Source organism: Falco peregrinus, chromosome 3 (assembly GCF_023634155.1).
Source record: "Falco peregrinus isolate bFalPer1 chromosome 3, bFalPer1.pri, whole genome shotgun sequence".
Taxonomy (NCBI): domain Eukaryota; kingdom Metazoa; phylum Chordata; class Aves; order Falconiformes; family Falconidae; genus Falco; species Falco peregrinus.
In genome coordinates this window covers 118925188-118942773 of record NC_073723.1, presented here as the reverse complement: position 1 = coordinate 118942773, position 17586 = coordinate 118925188, and the positions used below count along the sequence as shown (strand labels likewise).

Sequence of the window (17586 nt, the reverse complement as noted above, 5' to 3'; positions counted from 1 at the left end):
GTCACCCAGGTGGCACAGCTGGAGCCTGGGGCACTGGCCCTGCCGAGCCAAGCCGTTCGCATCATTGCAGGGTTTTGTTTTCCCTCTGGTTTGGCTCCCGCCTGGATTTTTCAAAGGCTCCGGAGCAGTGAGCGCCCTTCCTCCCCCGGCCAGCGCACATTGTTCAAATTAGTGCCTAAATGAAAGGATATTGTTGGTTCCTGTTCGGAGATAATAACCTCGGTAGCAGAGGGAATTTCACCCATGCAGAGAGAATTTGCCGGACTGTTCCCGCCAGGAGAGCCCCTCGCTGGGGTCCGTCTCACTGGGACGATGGCTGATGGGAACAGGCCCGCCAGGAAGTGGGGGTTTATCTTGGCATGCCGCTCTAATTGCTGAAAACTCTGCTTTCCGACCTCAAAAACATGCCCCTGCTCTCTGTCTGGCACAGGGGCACCTGCGGCATGGAGGAGCCCAGCCACGGCCGGGATCGTCACCAAAAAGCAGCGGCTGCCGGCCGCCCGCTCAAGCCATCCCTGCAGAAAAGTGCTCCTGGTCCCAAATGCCCATGGGATTTGGGTTCTCCCTCTTGCTTTCCATCCCTCTGCCTTCACTCATGGCGTAGGGAAATCTCAACCCATCACCCTGCCGTGGAAAAAGGAAGAGAGAGGAAGGAAAATGAACCCACCCTCGGCATTCCAGTGTTTTTATTCTTATTAAAAAGGAGAGGATTCCAAGCATAAGGAAAACGTCCTGCTCAGTTCAAAAGGCGCCTTCTGCTGCCAAAGCCCTTCCTGCTGCAGGGAACCAGGATGAATGGATGGATGGATGGATGGATGGATGGATGGATGGGCTGCCACCATAGAGCCCTGCGACGGCACCGGCGTATGACGACACAGGGACACACGTGGCGGGGGCAGGAGGGGCCGGGGGGGTGGGCACCCCCCGTGGGACGCCGCTCCCTCACAGCCTGGGCTGCCCACACCACCCCCTGCGTGCCGAGCCTGCGTGCCGCCATCCCACCTGGCTGCAACGTGGATGGCCATTTAATTGCACGCTCTGAATTTTAATTTTTTCAGCCAGTTTTGCTCTGATTGAATTTTAACAGATGTTTGGACTTGTTATAGGTGAAGGGGAAGCTGAGAAAAAAAAACCAACACCAAAATGTTTTTTGATTAGAGCTTGTTCAAAGTTCTTTGGTGGAGTAGTTTCCGCATCAGAAAATTCTGACTATGTGCAATCAAACATTTAATTTCCATGAACGCAATATAAGATGATTCCTTCAGGTTAGAATCTGTTACAGTTATTAATCAAAGCAGGGCAGCTGAAACGAAACCTTTTATCAAATATTGTGACGAAGGGATAAATTAAAGCATTTATGGAATGTATCAGATTTGTGTCCAAGACTGAAATTTCAAAATCCTGAAGTTTTTTGCATTATGAGGTCCAAATGTGGAGCGTTTCTGTTTCAGGACAAGTGTGCAGCAGTTGGACCAGCGCTGCCGTGACCGTTTCATCTGCAGGGAGGGAATGGGGATGGTCCCATCACTGCCAAGGGGTCTGGGCTGTGGGACATGTGGCTGGGGACCAGCACAGGATGGGGCCGGTGCTGGCCTGAGCGCCGGCACGGATGGTTTGCAGGAGGTTCTTACCTCTGCGGTCAGAACGGTTCCAAAGAATGTTTACGATACGGTGATAGGCGCTTTATTTATATATATATATGTGAAATATATATAGGTCCCATTACAGCAGCCCTTCTGAATTAATTACACCAGCCCTTCTGAATTAATTACAGCAGCCCTTCTGAACAGGAGCCTCGCTGCAGGGGCTTGTTTTGCTTGAAATGTTTAGTTTTTGGTGAGGGTGACAGCACAGCCGTTCCCAAATGCACGCTGAGCAGGAATCTGCAACCTGTAGCCGTTGTTGCCGTTATTATATTATTTGGAAGCCGGGAGCTTCCTGCCCGGAGCATCCCCACGGCCAGGCTGTGAGCAGGGTCTGGCTCGGGCAGGAGACAGTCTGGGGGTGCTGGGGGCTCGAGCTGAGGGTCTCAGGCTCAGAGGCTGGTAAGTGCCCAGCCGCAGGTATCAAATGATGGAGAGATTTTGCTTAGCACCGCTGCCCTGGCACAGCCAGTGGACAGGGATCAAGGAAAAAAATATACGCTTAAATGTACACAGTGATTTTCATCCCCAAATCCTCGCAGACAGACAAAACCATCTGCTGGTGGACTTTGCAGCCAGACTGGGAGAGCCCCTGGGCTGGGCTTGGGACGGGGCCCTTGGCCGGAGCAGACGCGGGGACCCTGAGGCGAGGACCGATGCCACAGCTCGGGGAGGTGACACCAATGGGCAAAGCCACCCAAAGCCACCAGCCCAGGCGGCGAGCGCCGTCCCTCCCCCTTCCTCTCCATTTCCCAAACAATTTCCTCATCAGACCTTTCTGTCTGGAGTTTATTAGTGATTCACAGGCCAAGAGGAAATGGTGAGTTTTGGGTCCTGCTCCGATGGAAGAGGTGGAGGCAGCAGCAGCATTCCCCTTCTGCAGCTCAGCAGCAGACAAATCCCAGAGGAAACACCTGCGGGACGCCAGCTCCCCTCTCCTGGCGGAGCACATCTCCCCACCAGGATCAACCCCTTTGGGGGGAGTTAGGGGAGCAAAGACGAAGGAGGTTTGGCGAGGGGGGTCTCTCCCAACAGGGATGCGTGTCCCCAGGCAGAGCTGGGTCCCCATCGCCAGGGGCTTGTCCCTCTGGCAGGAGGTTTGCGCACTGGCCCGTCTCCCCTTCCTCCACATCCTCCTCTTCCTCTCATGGTGCCATCCCAAGGGATGCTCCTCGGGGCTGGGAGCTGCTGGGGGAGCAGGCTCTGAGCTCCAGTCCCGGGGAAAGGGTCTGGCCTCTGCAGGAATCCTGGCTCCTCTGAAATCCAACCCGGCTGCAGATTCCTGGCATTTTTCACCAAACCCAGCGCGTCTGTCGCTGCTTGTGGTTGTGATGGACACAGTTTGGTTTGCAGGTAGATGGTGGGGGGTGAGGGCCAGCCCGGGCTCTGGGGCTGCAGGGCAGTGGCGGGGGGGGTCGCAGGATCCAGCCCTCTCTGCCCCCTCCCCCGCCTCTGAGTGGTGACTGCCCCAGCAAGACCCCTGAGAAGGCAGGGGATGGGGTGGGATGGTGTGGGATGGGATGGGATGGGACGGGATGGGATGGGACGGGATGGGATGGGATGGGACGGGATGGGATGGGATGGGATGGGATGGGATGGGATGGGATGGGATGGGATGGGATGGGATGCCGCGTGGAGGGCACCACAGGACAGGGGTGGGGATGGGGACAGGGATGGGGATGGGATGGGGATAGAATGAGGACGGGGATGTGGATGTGGATGGGGATAGAAAGAGGATGGGAATGGGATGGGGACAGGCATGGGATGGGGATGGGGACAGGGATGAGGATGGGATGGGGATAGGATGAGGATGGGGATGGGGATGGGGATGGGGATGGGGATGGGGATGGGGATGGGGATGGGGATGGGGATGGGAAGAGGATGGGGATGGGAGGGTGATGGGATGGGAATGGGGATAGGATGGGGTTGGGATGGATACAGGGATGGGGACAGGAATGGGGGTGGGGTGGGGATGGGGACAGGAATAGGGATGGGGGTGGGGACAGGGATGGGGATGGGGACACGAAAGGCGATGGGAATGGGGACAAGAAAGCAGATGGGGATGGGGATGGGGACAGGGATGAGGATAGGATGGAGCAGTGCCAAGGGACAGGGCTCAGCTTCTGCTTCCCCCCCTTGAGGCCAGTGGCTTTGCTGGCCCCTCTCCGGAGAGGAGTGCCAGCACTTGTACAGCCTGGGGTTGCTTTTCTTTCCCTCAGCCTGCAAAACTGACCAAAATCTATGAAAATAAGACCGTTGTTTTTAAATTTTGTGAGGCCAAGAGGACAAACCCCTTACAGCATCCTCCCCCTCCTGCTCCCTCCATCGGCAGGACCCACCAGCGCTGCTGACATGAGGCTCCTCAGCCCCAGCCCTGCAGCCACGGGGCAGCTCGATGGTCCCAGTGGCTCCTGTTCCCACCAGTAACGTCAGACCCGCGGCCAGGAATGTGACACTGCCACCAGCCCAGAGCCATCAGTCCACAGCATCCCCCATGGCCATGGCTTTGTCCGGCTGTCCCAATGCTCGGTCCCCAGATACTGCATGGAGAGCTGCACCCGCTTGGCCACCGGCTCCCCCGGGCCCCCCCAGTGCCCCCCACCCCCCTTGTATTTACCGGAATGTGTTTACAATTACACGGAATGCCGAGCCACCGGTGGCTGCCGCAGCCGGCCGAGTCAGTGGCGGGGCAGCGCGGGGTTGGAGGTCAGCACGCTGTTTACTTTAATTTCTCTGAGAGCTTTTTGGGAGATTTCCCTCCTCCGTTATTAAACTCAGATGAGCCGCTGGGGAGGTTAGGTCGCATGTGGTTCAGGGCACTTTTTCTTTTGTAATTTTTTTTTTCCTTTTTTGCAATGTATCACCCTTAACTCTTTCGGGACGGGTTCCCCCTCTCAGCACCTGGGTCCCGGGCTGAGCCTGCTGGTGGGACAGTGGCTCCTGGGTGAGCAGTGTCCTGGGTGGGCTAGTGCCAGGGTGCTCTTGGCCACGACGGCACCTGGCCAAGCCCGTCCCAGCATCGCTGCGTGGCCGAGCACAGCCCCACCACAGCCATCGCCCGCACCAGGGACCCTGCCCAGCTCCCAGGGTGCGCAGCCAGGCCGGTGCCCAGTGCAGGACAGGGTGGGAGATGGGAACCACTGGGAGCCCAGGGAGAGGAAGAATGTGGAAATCTCCAAAAAAACATTTCATGTCCTTCCAGCACTGCAGCCTCCAGCCCACATGCCTCCCTCCGCACACAGCCCCCCCATGCACCAACACTCGCTTGCTCGGCCAGCCCAAGCACTGGTGTGCATGCACTGCGTGTGCAGCAAGTGTGCAGTGCGTGCATGTGGGCATGCAGCGGGTGCGCATGTGCATGCGTTGCACACACATACTGAGCAGAGGTGCTGCAGGTGGAACCTGGGGAGCAGCAATGCCAGCACTCGCCTGCTCCGGCACCCCACAGCTCCCTGGCAAGGCCGCGGGGTGCCTGCCCTCAGGGCAGGAGGAGGCAGCCCCTCCGTGATGCTGAAGGCCCTTTCCCCTCCCTCCGCCATCTGGGTCCCCGCCGGTGGGGCTGGACGTGGCCGTGCATGGGTCTGTCCCCCCGTGGGCATTGCAGCCCCCAACCCATTCTGCACCAGGTGTTTGAGCTCCGCGGTGCCACCTTCCTGGCAGAGAGGTCGGGCACTCGCCGCGTCCGTGACACGGGGCTGACGTCACACGGGCACGGGGCCAAGCACGAGGGCTTCTTCTGGGACCAATTTTGTTCAAAGCCCGTGGCACGTTGCATCGGTTAGCGGGACGCACGGCAGATGAGAAGCAGACGGCTGCCTGCCCCATGCACGGGATGAGTGCAGGGAACGGGGAGCCGGTGAAGGGTTTGAAGGATGATTTCCACGACGGCCAGTGCCAGGCTCCCCGTCTCCAGTGTTTCCCTGCAGTGGTGCTGGGTCTCCGCTGGTGTGAGGCCCCAGCAGTCATGGAAGTCCCCTGGGTGCAAGGAGGGGGCTCCCGCAGCCAGGACGCTCAGCTGAGGGGAAGGGGGCTGCATCCCGGCCACCAGGGACCTGCGCTGGTGGAGGAATGTGGTGCCAGTGCCATCTGGGGCGGCTCTGTGGGGTCACCCCAGCACCCCGCTCCCCTCCAAGCCCCAAGGTGCACTTGTGTCACCCAGGACACCCAGCTCTGAAACCCCAGCGCATCAGGTCCCGTGCTCAGTCTTCTTAAATGATTTTTAATTTCCTGGAGAGAGAGCTTTTAATTTATTTCTGGAACAAAGTTGGGGAAGGGGAGGGGAAGACGACTCTGAAATCCATCACTAAGCCCCCTTCACTTCCAAACTTTCCCTTTCCCCTTGAGCCTGAAGGGATCAGCCAGCCCTCCCCGTGTCCTTGTGTCCCTGTGTCCCCTCCCTCCTGCACCCCGAGCTGGGGGGGCCCGTAGCCATCCCCACTGGCAGCATCCTCAGGGTGAGGGGCGGCGGGGCCGAGGGAACGGCTGGCTCGCAGGGAGCTGTTTTCCTTGCAAGCAGCAAATCCCTCTGCTCTCCATCCAATACGGATAATCCCAGGGCTGGGGGCACTGGGCTGGACCCAAGCTGCACCGGTGCAAAACCCAACCCCAGCGAGACCAGCCTTGCAAGCACCGCTCCTGGCTCCCTTGGCGCACCTGGCACAGCTGGCATTTTTGGGGGGAACCCCCCCGAATGTGGTGGATGTCCTCACCAGTAAGCTGGAGCCAGCGCAGCAGGTTTGTGACGGGCTCCGGCACATCTGCACCCACCAGCCCCACGGGGTGGGGACGTGTGGCGCCCAGGGGGAGCAAAGCTCGCTCCTGCCCCACCAGCCACACTTCGGTCCAACTTGCCATCTTCTGCTCGTGGCCCTGCCGTGCCGCACAGCTGCTGGGAATGCTGAGCGGGTGAAGCATGGCACGGATGATGCTGCTCCAGCTCAGGCCCACACCGGAGCGACGCACAGCCCAGCCCGGAGCAGCCCAGCCCTCTCTTTGCCCAAACTTTTCCCTTTCCTGCCCATCCACAGGCACCTCCGAGCTGGTTTCTGCCTTTCTTGTGTGACGGGAAAGTTTTGTTTCTTTTGTCTCCGGCTTTCCGAGGAGGAGTGCTGCAGCCCAGCGCCCCAGTTATGCCTCTGGGTCCTGCCCCACCGATTCCTGCATGAGAGAGGTATCCGAGGCTGTCGGAGCGGGAGAGGCTGCCCTGGGGTCCTGGCAGGCAGATGGGGAGTGAAAAGAACTTATTTATCACCTCCTAGCATCATTCCACTGCTCGCAACCCTCGTGAAGTCCCCGGGGAACATCTGCTCTCAGTGTTTCTCCCCTATGTCCCACCTCCGACACTCCAGAGCTTCAGAGAGGGTCTTTGTCCACCCTGAAAGCACCTTCATCCCCTCCGTCCTCCCCCTCGCGGGGGGGGCTGGGAGGTGCTGAGCCCTCGGGGGGCTGCGGCTTCTTGGGCTGACACTGGGCTTGTGCCACCTTTGTCCCAGAGCCACCCTGGGATGCTGCCAAGGCCACACCGGCTGGACCCAGGGATGGGACCACTCCCACTCCAGGCACCTCCGTGGGTGACAGGGGCTCTGCGGCACCCCGGCTGCCCCCGCCCCGGCTGCCAGCCCCCCAGCACCCCCACCCCCGACCCCACAAAGCCTCTTTTATCCCCCGAAACACTCGTGGTGCCGCATGTGACGCCCCGCGCCGGGCTGGCGCTGGGGGACACGTTTGATGTCGCTGAGGCGCTTCCTTTCCCAGCACCCGGCTGCGGGGGGGTGAAAGGCCCCTTTGAGGACGTGCCCCCCCGCCCCCAGCCCCCTCGTCCCCACGGGGACCTGCTGAGCCCCACGGGACCGACCGGCAGCCGGGGGGGGGGGTCACCGTGCCCGACACCCAGCCGGGCTGCCCGCGGCGGGATGCACGGGCCCCACGGCCCCCCCCGCAGCCCACGCACCCTGATACCGGGGGGATCGCGTGTGCGCGGCGCTGGGCACGGGCCAGCCCCCCCGGCCGGGCAGCGCGGGGCGGCGGCGCCGTCGGAAGTGCGGCCGTGGCGCCTCCCCACGCGGGGCCGCTTCCGCTCCCACCCGCGGCGGCGGCGGGGCCGGGCGGGCGGTGAGTGCGCGCTGCCGGGGGCGGGGGGGATGGGGGGCGCGCTGCCGGGGGCGGGGGGGCCAAGACCGGGAAGGGCTCGCTGCCGCGGGGTTCGGGGGGGGGGGGGGGCGCCCATCGCGGCACATCGGAGCTGCTGGCTGCCGAGGGGGCGGGCAGGCCCGGGGGTCGCAGCCCCCCCCTGCTCCCCGTTATGTTTCCCGGCGCAGTGCGGGCATGGGGCCCTGCCGCCCCCCACCCCCCACCAGGCAATGTGTGGGGCTGAGGGTGCCCCCCCCCCGGGTCTGCGCTCCCCCCCCCCAGCACGACCCCACGCGTGTGCGGGGGGGGGTGTGGGGCGGGTGATAGCGGGGCTGGTGCTGGGTCCATGCACCCGGCCCCACAAGGGGCTGCATGGTGGGTTGCGGGGGGGCTGCTGGGGCACAGGCCTGCGGGACCCCCCGGCTGTGCACCGGCTTCTCGCCCTCCTCTCCATGCGCCATCCTCATCCTCACCGCTGCAAGCAGCACCTCTGTGTCTGAGCCCTCCTGCCCTGGCCATCAGCACAGCACTGTGGGGTCTGCAGCGGGGGGGATGCGGCCAGGGCTGTTCCCCCCCCCCAACCCCGCTTGTGCACTTTCCCAGCCCTTGCCAGCCGCAGCCCATGTCCCGTGCCCCTCCTGCCTCTTCCTGGGATGCGGCCGGGATGCTCCCTGGGCTTTGCTTCGTGTGAGCCCTGTCAGCGTGTCCTCGCTGGGAGGGGGCTCAGAGATGGGCAGGGAGCATGGGGTTACCCTTCCCATCACTGGTCCCATCTGCTCCCAGTCCTGCAGGGCAGGAAGCAGCCCAGCGGGGTTACTGGTTTGGCCGCTGGTGGAGAGCAGACCCAGGGCCCGCAGCAGGGTGTGTGCGGAGGAGCCCAGGCCGTCTCACCTGCTTAAATACATTTTCTTGCTGTCGGAAAACCAGCTCCTTCTAAGCAAACCTTCCCCAGCCCTGAATACCTCGCACCTACCCCAAGCACCAAGCGTGCGGGTGGGCACCTGCACCCGGCATGGCCCCTAGTGCTCACCGAGTGGCGGCCACATGAGCTGGGGAGGTTTGGGCTGGAGGGGGGGGGGCTGCCCTCAGCTTCTGCAGCAGGTGAGAAGTTGCCCCTGGGTGATATTGCCTGGGGACACGCTGAGAGCAGCAGCCGAATGCCGGGAAAGGATGAGCCCGTGACTTGGGTTCGGTAGCTCTAAAGAGAAGCAAATCAATTTTATCCCGCTGCAGCTGGTCGGAGCCCTGGTCGTGCCAGCCCAGGTGCCCCACAGACGCCTTATGGTTCCGTGTCTCTCTTGCAGGCAGAACGGCAAGATGTTCGCCGTCTGCCCACCAAACGCCCCGTTCCGGGGGAGCCCGGTGCTGGGCACGGCCATCCCAGGGGCCGGGCACGGGCAGGATTCCAACTCCAACTTCATGGGAGAGGTGTGTGACAGCAATGAGAACTGGAGCCAGCCAGCGCCGGGGTCCCCGCCGGAGGAGGGCTCCAGCCGGAGCAAAAACACGACAAATCCATCCGATAATCTGCTGTTATTAATGCAGAGACAGATGGTCCAGGGCCGGCTTAGGGATGCCGCCCCGAGCCTAGGCGCCGCGCGGCCCCATCTCCCCAAGCCGGGGGTCCGCAGCCCCCCCGAGGGAGCGGAGGTCGGTGGGGCGGGGGACCAAAACGCTGCTGCCGAGGAGGCAGCCAGGGGATGCAGCAAGCCCCCGAGCTCCCCTGCGGAGGACAACGGCTATGCCAGCAGCTCCCTCAGCATCGACAGCCCTGACAGCACCTGTGGGAACACCTGGGACACCCCAGCCTCTGCCCCCATCCCTGGGAGCCCACCACATCCAGGGGCGGCCGAGCCTGAGCCAGGGACCCTCTTCCCGGCGCTGGCGGAGGCCGTGCAGCACCTCCAGGACAAGGAGCGCTTCAAGGAGCAGGAGAAGGAGAAGCACCACATCCAGCTGGTGATGTACCGGCGCCTGGCCCTGCTGCGCTGGATCCATGGCCTCCAACAGAAAGTCGTGGACCAGCAGAACCGGTTGCAGGAGAGTTTCGACACCATCCTGGATAACCGCAAGGAGCTGATCCGCTGCATGCAGCAGGGCCCGGCGTGCCCCACCGCGGCGGCTGCCCCCAGCCCCTGAGCCCAGCCCTCACCCCCTGGCCGGCGCGGGGCTGGCTGGTGGCCTCTCCGTGCCACATGCCGGTGCACAGCGCCTGCTGGGCGCCTGGGTGCCCGCTGTCCTTCCCATCTCTCTCCAGCGTAGCCGAGAGTCCCCGAAGCATTCATCTCCATTTTCCCTCTGCATGGGAATTATTTTTCTTCTGCACCTTGTCCTGCCGGTCTGGGGACCATGCGGCATTGGGCTGGGTAAACCTCAGGACCTTGGGGTTTGCCGAGCCCAGGGTGACGAGGCTCAGCTTTTAAATCTAATTTATGATCCTTTGTACGAGCCTGGCTGAACCACACATGAGACCAGGAGGGTCTCGGGACAGCGAAGCTTTTAAATGTACCTGGGCAAAGCCCTTCAGCACAGGCTCGGGCACAGGCACAAACTCGCTTTGTGCCCCGCATCGCACCTACGCCGCTGTGCCGGTACCGAGCCAGCCCGGCCGCTGTTAAACGTGTCTTGTGCTGCCAGTGCGAGCAAGGTGTCCTGAGCCGGACGCACCCCGGTGGTGCACCGAGGCATGTGTAAAAGCTTTGCAGATAAGATCTAAACTCATGCAAGGGAGATGGAGAGAGAGAGAGGGAGGAAAAAAATCATTCTGAAAAGTCACCTCAGAATGCTTAAAAATAACTGTAAGTGTCAACTGGTTGAAAGCCAATATGTGTTTTTTCGATTTAGTATTACAGAAGTTAATTTAGGTTTTTCCGCACAGCCAGTGTGCACATCTGTCTGTCGTGGGAGATGCTTTAACACGGTGCATGATCAGGAAGCTGCTTGCAAACTTGTGCTGCTGCTGTCTATATTAATTTATCATTGGAAAGCAAAGAAAATATTTTTTTTCTAATCTGCATTTTACCCAGTGAGGACTGCATACGGAGTACAAAGCACAGGCTTCTTAAGTAGAGATTAAAAAGGAGATGCTGTGTGTGTTTGCTGTATTTTACTAAGTGTTAGTATGACGTGTGCTATTTAACTTGCTGATGTGGAAGGAGCAGCGGCGGGGGCGGTTTGGCTGCACGGGGAGTGCTCAGCCAGGAGGGGACCTGGAATTGTTGTGCAAAGCCAGGCACTAATTTTGTTTCTTGTCTGCAAAGGGAGGGTGGCGAGAGATTTCCAAGCTGCCACGTTGCCCCAGCCAAACTGCATCCTGCGTCGGAGGAGCGGAGCTGAGCGGTGGCCATGACTCTGCCAGGACCCCGCTCTGCTGCCGGGGCGCAGCGGCGGGATGGTGGGATGGCTCAGCCTGGAGCCTGGGCAGGTCCCAGCTTCCACCGACCGCAAGATGCTCCTGCACCACCACAACTGACCACGGCCGAGCCGGCAGTGACCCATGGGGCCAGGGTCTGCCCGAGCATCCTCCTGTCTGGCACTGGGCTCTGCTCCCGCCTGGGGCTGCTGCCGCCGGTAGCTAAAGTGAGGAGATGGGCAAAACTCTGTTTCTGTAAAGGGCGTTTGGTGGGGAAGAGTACACGGCTCAAAGCAACCCGTGCCGGGGGCCGGGGGAGTCCAGCAGCATCCCTGCAAGGCTGGGGCTGCCTTGCCGCCCTCCTCGCCCGTGTCCAGCGCCTGCTGCCTGTGTTGTATCCCCGTCGCGTGATCGTGGGCATGTTGCGCACCTCAATAAAAGCCTTGGAGGTGAAAGAGCTGAGCCCCGGGTGGATTTGTTCCTTTATTTCCCTTCACAAGCTCGCCAGGCGCTGGCAGTGCTCGCCGCAGGGTGCTGGAGCGTGGGTGGGCAACAGGGCGAGGGCAGGGGTCTTGGCACCCTCCTGCCACTGCTGCATCCCCGGGCACGCGTGGGCTGCTGATGCGCCGGGCCAGCACCGGCAGTTAATTCACGCTGGGTTTAAAAGCCTTTTCGCTTTTTATAATCTCCAGCACGTTGCCCTCCCTGTGGCCGTGGAGCTGGTGCTGAGGCACAGCAGAGGTGCAGGATTTACCCCCTGCCCTGGCAGAGCGTGGCTGGAAGCGGAGGGACCGGATTGCCCGGGCAGCCCAGCACCCTGCCCTGCGGCCCCGGCTAATCGGGAGGGATGGGGGGGCAGCTCCGGGCAGATGGGGCTGGCAGATAAAAACACCTGAGTATTGACCCAAAGGTGACTTTGCCTCAGGCCTTGCAGCGATTAACCAGAGATGAAAAACCGAAGCTGTAGCAGGCCTTTGAACCTTCCTTCACCTTTCCCCCTCCCCTTCCTCCCTTCCTGCTTCTCCTTTACATCTCTGCATCTGTGGGAACCCAGGGATGCAATAGCCCCTTGTACAGACGCAGGGGCTGGGTTAGCGGTTCCTGACGGGCACAGTGGGCACTTCTGTCTGTCCTGCAGCCGGGAGGTTTGTCCCCAGCCCTGGGTTCCCTGGGACATGTGCCCGTGCTCGGCTTTAAGACCCCCTTCCCACCTCAGCCGCTGCCCACAGAGCGCGTGCTGGGGCAGGTTTAGGGGAACACGAGCCTTAACCAGCCCTGCAGAGAGACCCAGCGCTTCTCTGTTTATCTTGGTCGAATGCTTTACACAAATAATTATTTCCAAGGTAAATATTGTGAAAATCCGGATTATTTGCTCAAGAAATGAAAGAATAACTGCGGGAGCAGATCAAAGTGGCGGATCTGCTCGGCAAGCAAGAGGCTTCCTCCGCAGTTATTGGGAGCCCCGACGCTCATGCCCCGAGAGCTGGGTTGAGATGGCCAGTGCTGATTTGCAAAATCAACTTCAGACAGATTTTTACACACACACACACACAACCCCACCCAAGCTCCAGTGCCCAAATGAGATTTGGGAATTAATTAAAAATCTGACCAACTGCAGGGGGAAAACCAATAAAGACACAAAAAGCTGCAAGGCTGAGCCTGGGCCAGCTTGGGGGAGCCAGGGCCCTGCTCAGCCCCCAGGCACGCACACCCCGGGAGGCTGCAACTCCACAAACCCAGCCTTGCACCCAGCGCTCAGCTCCCTCTGCAGCTGCGGCCCCAGCCTGGCGCAGGATGGATGCAGTGGGATGATGTGCCCAAGGACCACGGTGGGGGCATCTCCATCCCCAGGGATTCCCAAGCCTCGGTGAATAAGGGGCTGGAATCAGCTCACAGATGGGTAACACGGCTCTTGGTGGCTCAGAGGAGATGCTCTGGCTCCAAACTCTTCCCCCCCCCTGCCCCCAGGTCGGTGGGCAGAGGGAGCATTGCCAGCAGGGTCTGGATCAGGCCATTCTGTGGGGCTGGGAAGGAGTGGGGAGCCATGTCGTTGCTTCCCGGCACAGGGGGAAAAGGAGCTGCAGACCCCAGGGCATGTGAGCTTGGATTTCCGTGCACGACAGACAGGGGCCTTTGTTTTTAAGGTCTCCTCTGAAAGTTTAGTTATTATTATATTAAATCCCTGTAACACTGGACTGGTTTTACTGCACAAAGCAAGATTTGGCAAACGTTGCCTTTCTTTGAAAGTTAAAATAATAGCATTAAAAAAAATCAAGTATTTATGAAGCTTTGGAGGGAAATATTTTACCTTGTAATTTGAATCCAGCCCAACTCCTTCCAGTATTTTGTGGGCTTAAAAAAAAAGTCTTTAAAAATAAAATCAAATTATGTGATAACTGATGCCATGAAAGTACAAAAGAAAATTAATCATCTCAGGCCATTAACATCCAGAGATCCAGACTGGGACACACTTAAAGCATCCTGGGATCTCCTGTTTATTATGTCTCGGAGACTTCCAGATCTCACGTGTTCGGTTTACAGCGGGAAAAGGGCTTTTCTTTGCTCTCGGCGGGCAGGGTGAGCCCAGCTGGGGCTGCTCCCCTCACCCTAAACGCTGCACCCAGGCAGCACCCAGCACAGTGAGGGGCTCCGTGCCCCCAGTCCCACCGCCACTGTTCCTTCCCACCACCCCCCAGTGTATGGAGGAGTGAGGCTGCCTGGAGAGATGATCTCAGCCCTTATAGGATCCATATGTGCCACCGTGCCGAGAGCACCTGCTGCTGCCTGGGAGGTCCAGGAGGGTGGCGGGGAGCAGAAAAGCTCTGTCCTTGCTGTGCCCTGGGCACGGCTCAGCTGTCCCACACATGGGCATGTGAGCCAGGCAGCTGAGAGCCTTTTCCACGCAGCCCCTTATCTGGCACGGAGCAGCATGGATCCTGCAGCATCCTTCAGATGGCCGGGAAGCATGGATGGGGGAGGCAATGGGGAAAAGGGAGGGGGTCCAGGGCCAGGGCAGGGGGCAGAGAGGACCTGTCCTGCCCCTGCCTGGCGAGCATTGCCTGTGGGATGCCCAGACAGGCAGCCAGGAGAGAGCTCTGAGCATGGGATGCCTTTGCTGCTTCTGCCCCTTAGGTGGTCCTTGCCCAGCCAGGCTTCGTTCTCTTTCAGCCCCAGGAGAGCAGCACCGAGCAGCGGGCACCCAAGGGCCAGAGGCAGGTCCTGAGGGCTCATGTGTGGCCCCAAGCCTCGTACATCCCTCCTCTTCCAGCAGCATCTGCTGAGACAGACCCCCCCCAGCTGCTGGACGCCCCCCCTGCAGCATTTGGGGACTGTCCCAGAGTGATGCCAAAGCCATCCCGCAGCCCTGCACCAGCGATGCCGAAGCCATCCCACAGCCCTGCACCAGTGCTGCCCTGAAGCCGATGTCCTTTCTCCCTCAGTGGGGTGACAAACTGTGTCCGGCATCGGGGTCACATCCTGCACCGCGCTGGATGAGGTGCTCCTGCACCCTGCGAGCCTCTACACAGTCGATGACCTCTGCAAAAGCTAAATATAAACCCCACAGCACTCAGCTATTCTGTGCCAGCCGAGCCAGGGCGCTGCTGACATTTCAGCTTATTGGGGCAGCAAGTATCACGCTGAGGATGCAGACAACACTGCTCAGCCCTTTCCCTACCCGAGGTGCTCCGGTGCATGACTGAACCAGGATTCACATGATTTTTCAGGCTGTTCTCTGATATTTTGAATGTAATTTAAAATGCATTATGTTGGTGGTATAAATACAGTCACTTCAGCTTCCTGCTTGAAACAGAGCGAAGCAGCACCACCGATGCTGAGAGCTCGGCGTGGAAGGGGGCTGCAGGCAGGTTTGGGAATATTGGGGTCTTTTCCCCCTCACACCTGTACTGCTAATGCATCAGGACATATCACAAAACCCACTGCCCTTCCAGGGCATTTCTAAAACCTCAGGATGCATTAAAACCTGGGCATCGTCCCAGCTGGATGGCGCAGGTCGCGCTGCTGCCATGCCCCCATGCACGTGCAGCCGGAGCCCCCACGGTCCCACGGAGCCGAACCGTGCTGGGACACGACCCTCCTCAGGCAGGCAGGCAGCTGCATGCCCTGGTGCAGCCCTGGCTTGGCGTGCGTGTCCTCCTCGCCCTGGCTTGGACGTTTCTTTTTTTCCAGAGCTGTTTCCCACTCGTCCTTTCCAGCAGCAGCGCGATGGGCAAGACCTGGAGTGCTCGGCTCTGCCACGGTATCTGATGAAAACGCAGTTTGAGCCTGCCTTCTTTAATGATTCCCTTTGAAATGTTGTTGCTTCCGCACATCCCCCTTCGGGGTAGAATATTAAGCAAGAGCAACTCGGCTGGAAATTCAGATTGTTTTCGTGTCTGTTTTCATTTACATTTTAATGTCGGAGAAATCTTAGAAATCTGGCTATTTGCGGCATGGCTCCTCAAAAGAAAAGGGGAAAAAAATCACCTGCAACTATCTAACCCTTGCCCTCTGCAAATGGCACCAAGAGCTGGGGATTGCTAGCAACTTTCTGCGTAAAAATGCTCTTTTCCCCCTTTTCCTGCCCAGGCAGCAGGGATGTCGGTGGGCAGAAATCAGCTCTCGGGCATCACTGCAGCCGCAGGGGCTTTGCCCAGGTGCGGCACCGCGGCACGGGCATGCCGGGTGCTTTGGGTGCTGGTGAAGGGGCTGCAGTGCCAAGGGGCTGGGTGCTCTTTGTTTGGTATGGCTGGGTGCTGAGGCCGAGGGTGCTGAGGGCTGCTCCAGGAGCTTGCTGCACCCACAGGAGGAGGGGGAAAGGGGTCCAGGATGTGCCCAGGTCTCACCGCCTGCCTTGGGCAGCGGTTGGGGGGATTTTCCCGCAGGGATCCACCCCGTGACAGCAGAGCCCCATCCCGGGAACCGGCTGTGCTCAGCACCTCGCCAAGCCTGTGGCTCTTCGGATGAGGCATGGGGATCCAGGCCTCCCCGAGAAAACAGCTGGGAGTAAAGATCACTAGAAGAGAAGCAATAAACTCTCGGTTATTCTTCTGCCATCGAGGCCAATCAAGCTGCAAAGAGTGCCTCAAGGCCGGTTGTACATCATTATTTCATGGAGCGTTCCCTGTATGATGTAGTGGCTGTCTGGCTGGAGGGAATGCCTTCCTGGTTTTAAGCATCAGCACTGAAATATCTCGAGCCCTGGAACCATCGGTTTGAATCCCAGGAGCCTCGATGCTGCACTTTATTCCTCCAAGGGGATAATAATCCGAGTGCCACGCAAGCTGCCTGTCCACGAGCATTTAATCGAGGGCTTAAAAACAAAGGTTCTGCTTGGATGGCCAAGAAACACCTACCCAGGGCTGGCCACGGTGGTCTGCTGGCTCCTTTTGGCCGGGATGGAGGAGATGGTGCCCCGGGGGCTCCTGCACATCAGGATGGGGCTGGGGGCTGCCAAGGATGGGCTCCAGCTCAGCTGTGACACATGTGGGACTGTGGTGTTGCCGCTGCCACCCCAACACGAACCCCTGGGGCTGTGGACCCTGGGAGCTGGGCTCAGCCCGGCTGGAAGCAGCGGTCCCCCGCGGGATGGCCAGGGTGGGCACCCAGCTCCCTGGGGGCCGGGGGATGCTGCGTGCAGCTGGGAGCAGGGGAGGGCTCTGGTGGGGGTGGGTGCAGGGAGGCTCCTGGCTTATCTGTGTTTAGATTCAAACCGAAACGCTGGCTCTGAACAAGCCCGGCTTGGCTGTGTTCACGGGCTCTATCTGTGTTTTTCATCTTAGAATCTCCACTTCCCTCTATCCTGCCTTAATTTCTCTGCTCCCTGGACAGGGCCAGGAGGGAGAAGGCAGCTTCCAGTTCCCAGTCATGGATGAAGGCTGCATTTTGCAGTAGAGCAAAACAACACAGAAATGCACTTTTTTTTTTTTTTTTTTTTTTTTAAGTCCGTCGAGGGCTCAGATCATTTTATTTTGCCTTCCAAAAGTCTCCTTCCACCCCACGGCTCCAGCCCTGCCCTGCAAGTGGCACCATCTGTATTTTCACGTTTGAGTGATGCCGGCGGGAGCAGCGGCTGCTGCCAGCGAGCGGGAGCACACCGTGCCACCGGGCTGTGCCAGGACCCGAGCCCAGTGGATCTGATAACCACGCGGGCCCTTTCATCTGCTGAGCTGCAGGAGATTTTTGTTCTTAAGCCATCCAAAAACTTTCCAGGGTGGGGAAGATCCAAGCTGACTTTCCATCTTTGTTTTTTTCCAGGAGGGCGAGGAGGGGGCTGCAATGCCACACGTCCCAGCAAACCCACTGCAACCCGGTGGATAAGACAGAGGCGCGGAAAGAAATAGAAACTTTTTAAAAATTCATGACAAACGAGGAATACAAAGACGAATTAAGAGAAGCCGGTAGTGCTGGGCTGAGTCTGTTTGGTGTTGATACTGTGCAGAATTAAGCCACACTGGTCTTTCT

General features: G+C 59.6%; 1 protein-coding gene across 1 annotated transcript in view; it reads left to right on the top strand.

The window, feature by feature from the left end:
- The window catches only part of C3H1orf216 (chromosome 3 C1orf216 homolog), a 203513-nt gene extending 191927 nt beyond the window's left edge, over positions 1–11586 (top strand). Inside the window, exon 2 of the mRNA XM_055798327.1 lies at positions 9077–11586. Coding sequence (XP_055654302.1) covers positions 9090–9911 — 822 coding nt within the window. The 5' untranslated portion in view covers positions 9077–9089 and the 3' untranslated portion in view covers positions 9912–11586. The remainder of the gene's footprint in view (positions 1–9076) is intronic.
- The last annotated feature ends 6000 nt before the right edge of the window (positions 11587–17586 follow it).